Consider the following 8,754-nt stretch of genomic DNA (forward strand, 5'->3'; position numbering starts at 1 on the left):
AATTTAATTTGTGGTAAACAGAATCACCAGAAAATGATGAACATTCCTCGTTGGAATATACAGTAACTTCCTCATGTCTCACCATCGTGTTATCCATCTTAAAATGACAATCAAACTATAAACTTCTGTGGGGCTACTGACAGTGCTTACAACAGTATAACCACGAGTGATGTTTGTCAGGGATTCTTCTTTAAAATGAATGAAAAAACGACAGAGATTAAACATCAAATCCAGGTAGGGAATAGTTTGGGTGAAAATCCACTTATATCCTGTTGATAATTCATTGACTGTATTACTCTAGAGCTCTCTTACTTTCAGTAGGGATGTACTTGTAACTTAAAAACAAACAGGAGCCTTAGACTCCTTAGCTATTGCCCAGAGCCAAAGGGAATATGAAGCGACTCCTCCTGCCTCTGCTGTCCATAATAAATTATTATGATTTTTTTGCAGAATTATTTTTCCCAACATGAATGGCAGCATATATTGCAATTATCAACGGAAATTTGAAGGCTGGCGGCTTGATTCTTGCACTTGGAGTTATTCTCCTGCGTAATCATTATTCATATCATTGTCGGTAACTACAATTTTGAATTCTGAGAGCTTTCCATGAAGCGTTTTATCACAATGACATAATTATGTTTTGTCTGACAAATTGCTATAAGCTACTGAAATACATGTGATCGGTTGAAAGCACATTGATATCCAACAAATCTGTCGTAAGATTCTCAGTTTACTTGTTTGGAAAAGCTGTACCTCTGAAAGAGGAGACCTATATCTGTCAGATGTACCGAAGGTACTAACAGAAAATAAAAACTGAACGAAATGATTTACATTACACTCCAATGCCGGTTCTGGGCAATCGTTATGATACACTTGCAAGATCTATCGCTGTGATCCAACAAATGTAAGCTAGTTCATCATTTCAATGTGCGCATGTGCAGCTAAAGGTCACTGCGGACCTTCTCTTGAAGCCAACTTGTAAATGATGTGTTTGTAAAACTTGATAGGTCTTCATGACATCTATGTTCTGATTATGCATGTTGGAACTAGGTTCATTATCGGAATACGCACGTGTAAAACATAAGGCATCCATACAGCATTTAAATGTCAATCGCCTCTTTTTCTACTTTTGCAGTGTTCAACCGTTCTTCTAATTCAAAAGGGCAAATTTATGCTTTCAAAAGTCTGTGGCTTAAAGGTTACTGCAGACCATTGCTAACTGTGAATTGGCTTGTTGGTGTGAAAAAGTCCCTGAGAATGAAAAGTCCGCAGATTTATGGAACTAAGATTCAATAACCATGTAAAGCCTGCAAATGGGGATGACGTGGATTTTCAATATTTATATTTATAATATTATTTTTCCCGACCTGCGTATCTCAAAATAATTACACGTATATCTCTACAAATGACTTAAATAATCTATATTAAATATGATAGTTATAAAAAACCTTGAATAATATATTGTTTACTCATTATTATTTTATCGAGCGATCCACGTCTCACAAGCTTTGCTTTTTAATGGATCACTATTTTCCATAATTGAATTTATTTTCCGCACGCCCATGAAGCATATATGCATTGTTCCTCCTAATTATTGTATATATATATGTATATATATATATATATACATATGTTGTTATATAATTCAACTCGTATACTACATGAATCTTTTGCAAATGTTTGAACAATATCATTTCATGACATGTATACTTTGTACTATGTTTTGATTTTCGTTGATTGGAAATAAACTATGACTGAATTGAATTAATTTAATTGAATTAATAGGCGGTGCAAAAAACATCCCGTAGACAGTGAGTGTATCTGTCGTGCTCCCCAGAAAGCAGATTTAATCTCTCACAGACAAAGTGGATTTTAAGTTTTCTGAATTTAAAAGGCATTACTTCCAAAGGAATAAATGTAACGTATACCACGCAGAATAAATGTGAAAACGTCTTTCAAAATCATACTTTTGTATGTAACAAGGGAAAATGATTACATAAGATTATCCGTTACAAAATCGAAGCAATTCACAACATTTTATGTGAGTGTTAAAAAGGAAATTAGGAAGTATTATCATTTTGGGAAGACAAATTTGATCTAGATACTCTTTTTGATTGGAATGCTTTAAAACAAGATAAAAAAACAAATTAAAGCAATCTCGTTTCAAAACACTACATAATTTTATCCTTTATAGATATAGTGTATCTACAAATTGAAAATTAAACTTCAACTTTCAACTTTGAAAATTATGTACAATGCATTAACAGAACATATTTGTAATAATTTCCAAAAGTAAATTAACAAAATACATTGTACAATGATACTGTATACAGTACATATTGTTCGGAAACAGAATCTTTTTCTCATGCTCTTTTGGATTGTCCAGAAGTGTCTTTGTTTTGAAAAATCATATCACATCATTGCATTCAGTTTGCATTAAGTGAAACACTTTTCCGAAACGAGAGGCTCTTGATTATCGCAGTTTAGACTCAAATTGTCCAAATGCGACGAATATAAAGAAAATTTTGATTTACGTCGAATATGCAATTTATATTGACAGTAATGGTAAGCATAATATGATAATAGCTTCAAAATATGCAATGGCTTTAGAAATAACTTGTATTAGATAATGCTTCAGAGATTATATCAAACACATTATCGCTGTTCAAGCAATTGTGTGTTGTTCTGTGTTTGTATGTCTTTAAATATGTATTCAATTTGTTTATGAATTTGGTTTAATGTATTTGTGGAAACTGATGTAATAAGTACCTCATCAAGGAAAAAATATATTCCGTTATCAGGCGTAATGATAGGGGCAAGTGAACGTATGTGTAGTTGAGCGTACATCCCCGGCGTATTATGGATTTGGGAGTGGCAAAAAGCAAACTTGTTTAATGACATGTATGCAACCTACATGCCTATTGATGAAAACAAATATTATTATATACAGTATAATGTAAGGTTAACCTATATGTACAGACTATAGAAGCAATCTTCAAACTTCAGTTCTGAGTGTTGTCCTTATACATTATTCATAAATGCGGCTCGTCAACGAAGAATGGTCATCAAGACTCTTTTTGATCGATGTATACCATCGCAGAAAAAAAAAAGAATCTGCATTTTTCTGACAGTATTAACCCTGCACACATCTTGGAATGGCATCTATTGATCTACAATGATACCAAACTTGAACGAATTGACATGAAACTAAAGAGAATATTTCTAAGCTTTGGTGATGATGAGGTTTTCCCACAGTCTCTCGACGAGGGCGTGTTCGTCGACATTCTCCTTGTCGCAGCTACCACCACTGGGAGGACGGGACTCAACGTCTGTCATCGCCTCCCGGTACTCCCTCACCCGCTCTTTGTACTTGGTCAACACGGCATCCTGCATGTCTTTGGTGGCGGTCTCTCGAAAATGGCAGAAGTGGGTCAGAAAATCAAGCAGCAGATTACCCTCCGTCGAGCCCTCGTCGAAAATGCTGGTGATGTCGAGGATGATTCGCTGCTCAGAGATGGTGTACGGGATATTGAGTTCACTCAGAATTTGCTTTGCATCTGCAGCGTTGTAGTGGTCTTCTTTCCGAAATCCGTGCATACTTCTTTTTGATGTATCTGGTAAAAAAAAAATGTCCCCACCAAGACAGATTGAGTGAGTACCAGACTTAACAAAAGAAGAGAAGTTATTGAAGTTCTACATGACATTTTACGAGTTTTACAAGTAACAACAGCACGATGTCCGTATAAACGATAAAAAAGGACCAAAATAAAAAAAGGACCAAAATTTTCACACAAAATTCAAGTTGCGAGGTTTTCAATAATTCTTTTGTGCAAACCTTCCATTATACGCATCTGCATTAGGAAATGAATTTGAAATAATGTCTTAAAAGAACATTTCATTAGGAAATGAAAAGAACTTATCCCATATGGACATTCCTACCCCCCCCCCCCATTCCGCAGCACTACTTTAGTTCCGTTAGCACCCCTTTCAAGCCCTGTTTGACCATAGAGAGGAGAATTCAAATAAGTCCAGAATGTCCATACAGACACAAGGTAAAGGAACCTTTAATCAATATGCTCTGGTTTGTAATACCGTATAATCTAATATTCAGTAATAGTTTTCGCGGTGTGCTGATGACATACGCACGTCCAGTCTTGGTCAGAGGGGGTGTTATTCTCGGCACGCGCTGCGGACAAACCCCTGTAAAGCATTTGAAGTTTCTATGTGGCACTATTATGACACAAGAAAGGAAGTGTAAACTATTATGGCAGATAGTGAACCTAAAAAAACACATCGTTACAATATGCAACATAAATTCATGAGACGTCACGAGCTATTCATACCATTTGTGTCCATGTGTTTTAATGCACCCGTGACAAGTTAATCGAATCATACATGAAATCAACATGCCTCTCTTAAAGGTTATTAGAAGAATCCCTCCTGGTGCCAGGCTATCGTACAGAAACTGCAATGCTCCACGGAGGTCATCCACGTAATACAGGCTGTGTACGGCAGAGATAAAGTCGAATTGCTGCGGCGACCCTTCGGCGCTCCGACCGGACTTCTTGGCCATGTACTCCTGTATATGGAAGCAGGAGCCCGTCAAAAAACATGGATATACGTCGCGTAGCAATTCGAATTACTACGCGACGTAAATAATTACGTCGCGTCGTAATTCGAATTACTACGCGACGTAATTATTTACGTCGCGTAGTAATTCGAATTGCTACGCGACGTAATTCCGAATTACTGCTCAACGACTTAACGTCACGACATAAAATGAATTAGTGTCATGTTGTAATTCCCAGTTCTACACAACGTAAATAATTACGTCGCGTAGTAATTCCAATTACGACGCGACGCAAATAATTACGCTGTGTTGTAAATAATTACAACACGACGTAATTCCGAATTACTGCTCAACGACTAACGCAGCGAATTAACGTAGCGACGTTAAATCAACCAATGGGATCGTTCGTAAAGTGAAGCGCATGCAATATCCGCTCACTGCGTGCTGGTGAAAACCGGAGCTGACTGACTATACAGCAGGGTGGTGGAAGTTCCTTTCCACCTCCCTGCTACTAGTATACAGCGAGCCATATGCCATTCCGTTGACAGTACAATCCTATGAAATGTTTATAACCTAAATTATTGGGCCTACATTGCATCAGAAATATATGTATGCAAGGTATACCAGCTAACCAAGTACTCTGTACTGACAAACATGCTGTAGGAAATGAGTGTCTAGCCCTTTGGCACGCGCACCGTGATGCATCACTGAGCAAATAACGAACGTTTTCATTGGTTGATTTAACGTCGCTACGTTAATTCGCTGCGTTAGTCGTTGAGCAGTAATTCGGAATTGCGTCGCGTTGTAATTATTTACAACACTACGTAATTATTTGCGTCGCGTCGTAATTGGAATTACTACGCAACGTAATTATTTACGTTGCGTAGCATTAGGAATTACAACATGACACTAATTCATTAAATGTCGTGACGTTAAGTCGTTGAGCAGTAATTCGGAATTACGTCGCGTAGCAATTCGAATTACTACACGACGTAAATAATTACGTCGCGTAGTAATTCGAATTACGACGCGTAGTAATTCGAATAACGACGCGACGTAATTATTTACGTCGCGTAGCAATTCGAATTACTACGCGACGTATATCCGTGTTTTTGACGGGCTCCTGCTTCCATACCTGTAACGTCTCGTTAAGCCACTCGAAGTTAGCAGCTCCAAGAATTGACCTCGTGCCACTCGACGATTCCTTGGGGACGGCCGACTGGAAGTGCTCAAGGAAGACCCGTGCTGGTTCCACGACCACGTGGTTGAAGCGGGTAAAGCGCTGAGAGAGCATGCGTAGTAAAAGGATGTCGTAATCACCTGCCAGTGAAGAAGATCAAAGAAAATTATGCCGTTCAGTGATTTGCCTTTATGAGCTTTATGAGTTTTGGAACTATGTTGGGGTTGCGGAGCGTTTATCAAATTGGGGTAGAGGCTGACTACCAACCATTTTCAATACCATAAGAAAGAAAAAAAAATCAATTGTTACCCCGCACTCTTAAGTATAAGTCCAGTGTACCGAGATTGTAGTTTGATTATTCAATGAAAATTTCAATCAACTTAGGAATAACTTCAAAAATCCTTTGAATTCACTTGAATATAGGAAACACACCACTTTTACGAGAGCAGGACTGCAACTCTGCTTAAAGAGTTCTTAGGGATGGACCCTGGAGGTGAACAAAACACACCTTTTTTCTTTTGCATAGACAGAACAAAACTGTAGCATTTCAAAAGGTAGAATGCCGAAATTGTAAAACATATGATGTTCTCTCCACCAGTGGACACATCTAAAGATGACATTAATGATTATCGATCATTAGTTCTGCTTTTCATCGCATAGAATGTGACGAGAACAAAATGCTGAGATATATATTCATTATATTTACTGGATAACTATTAAACTTGATGAAATCATTGATGTTACTATAAGTCTGTGTTAGCTGGCGTTAATTCTAAGGAATTGTGTAAACATCGACATTCTATCACGGTTAAAATCGCAACAATAATAATTTCTCTATTTCTTTTAAAATCTTGCCTACGCATTATTCATTTCCTAAAGGAAGATTAAAAATGCTGTTGACAGCAAAATAAAATAAAAAGAATGACAAGAAATTTTGAGAGAATGGTCTACTAATATTTCGTCACAGTTTTCTCCTAATTCTACGGTTGACTGGTTTAATTTCAAACCGAATTGACTGAAAACGAAAGGAAATGCAAGTATCTATTCCTTGTTCATTGGTTAGGCTTATAAGTGTGTTTACGAAAGCACGGTAATACAGAACAAGGATCATCTTCCATTTAGCCAAGTTAAACAAAAACTAACACAGTGTTACACACAGACACACTCATATTATATATATATATATATATATATATATATATATATATATATATATATATATATATAATATACATGAATACAAATGTTCATAGTTACATTATAATTGTCATAAAGTTACTTAATACACGCAAGGAAAGTGTTCGAAGAGGTATTACTATAAATGTACATAATGTGGATATAGATGTGATGATGCTATTGAATATATTTGCAGATTTTCATGGTCCTAGATATCTTTTGTTATCATTAACTGATAAATACAGACAAAATAGAATACTTCACATGCTGGACACGAAATAGATAATGAAGATAACATTTTTTATCATTCACTATTACCGAATACTAGTAGAAATTATTGCTATATCATGACGTCATGGCTTTGATTGTCATATCGTATACATTCAACCTACAGGCCTCTACCCTTTCGTGTAGCTGTTTGTGTGGAACGTTTACTAGCCGTTTAAACTTACTGTCTTTGTTTCACTCAATTTACTGTGTGTGTATTGATTGTTTTTCAGTTACTTGTCTGTTTGTTGTAATGTGAATTTACTCTCTGTATGGACAAATGGACGAACATCATTGTCATGTTGACAAAACTGAATAATGGCAATCCATTCATTCTATTGATTTATACGGAAAATACATGCCACTTATTACTGCTATACTACTACTATTACTACTACTACACTATTACTACTACTTCTACTACTACAAGCGCCACGCCAAGGAAAATTGGAACTCTTCTCCTTTAAGTTATGTGGTAAAAGCGACAGCAATGAACAGTTTGAGACACTCACCTGACCCGCTCCCAACCCCTAGAGACCGAAGGGTGTGGTCCGAGGGGCGGTTCTCTCCCAACTTGTGAACGACAAGCGCCGGAAAGTTTTCCTCGGCCCATTTCCGGTCGCTGGCGTACTTGCCACTCTTCTCCACAAACACATCGTATGTCTTGCTGTAATGAGCCAGATCAGTTGTTAACATGTTCATCATGCAGTCAGATTATAGTGAGCATTTCACGAGGCACACAATACGGGAAGGCATGTCGGCCCCTACTATATTTGCACTAAATTATAACAACATTGTTGAACCATGCAAATACTCTATTGTTATGCAGTGGACCATCGGGGATATTTACTACGGGTGACTGGCCATATGTGTATTGTATATACATTGGAAATCCACAGCTCATCACGTCGTCGTAGTAACAAACAGACTTACTGAGTATTTAAATCAAACAGGCCGATGGCAATTTGTTGTTCAAGTCGATCAACCGACCCGCTGGTTGACACGGTCAAACAAGGTCCGCGAACTATAGTATACCATATAATTGCAGCCGAGAACTGGGACGCAAATCTATGAGAGTAAAAGCCACCAATTGTCGTCGCTGATTGCATAGTATGTTACACCTCCTTTAGAGTTTCTATAGCATAATATCAGAGATAGACGTGAAGGGAGCGGAAACCGAGGCGGTCAGCGCGCATAATGGCGTTTTTTTCTCTCATTATGGCTAGTAACTGATCAGTGGGAATCAGTGGGAATGCTGGAGGATGATTGTTCCAATCCTTGTGGGATTCATTTAAGAGTACATTATATATCTATTGTTGTGTGAAAATTATTTGCTTCAGAATGATCTCATATTCAAGTAATGTGCAGTTTAATGTTTCCAGGTTAGCGTGCCTGGTCAGTGACGGGGCATTAATCTGCACATTACTTGAATATGAGACTGTTCTGAAGCAAATAATTTTCACACAACAGTAGATATATAATGTACTCTTAAATGAATCCCACAAGGATTGGAACAATCATACCTCAGCATTCCCACTGATTCCCACTGATCGGTTACTAG

The 8,754-nt window shown here is 37.3% G+C and overlaps 1 protein-coding gene across 1 annotated transcript; it reads right to left on the reverse strand.

Annotated features, from left to right (window-relative positions):
• Positions 1-3,222: 3,222 nt before the first annotated feature.
• LOC139720816 (histamine N-methyltransferase A-like) lies at positions 3,223-7,889 on the reverse strand. Its single transcript, XM_071632153.1, has 4 exons — positions 7,706-7,889; positions 5,706-5,890; positions 4,411-4,579; positions 3,223-3,614 (listed from the first exon to the last, which is right to left on the reverse strand). The coding sequence occupies exons 1-4, from the start codon at positions 7,887-7,889 to the stop codon at positions 3,223-3,225; spliced, it is 930 nt and encodes a 309-aa protein (XP_071488254.1).
• Positions 7,890-8,754: the final 865 nt, after the last annotated feature.

Source organism: Diadema antillarum, unplaced genomic scaffold (assembly GCF_040938485.1).
Source record: "Diadema antillarum isolate AM-2024a unplaced genomic scaffold, OU_Dant_1.0 scf00000134, whole genome shotgun sequence".
Taxonomy (NCBI): domain Eukaryota; kingdom Metazoa; phylum Echinodermata; class Echinoidea; order Diadematoida; family Diadematidae; genus Diadema; species Diadema antillarum.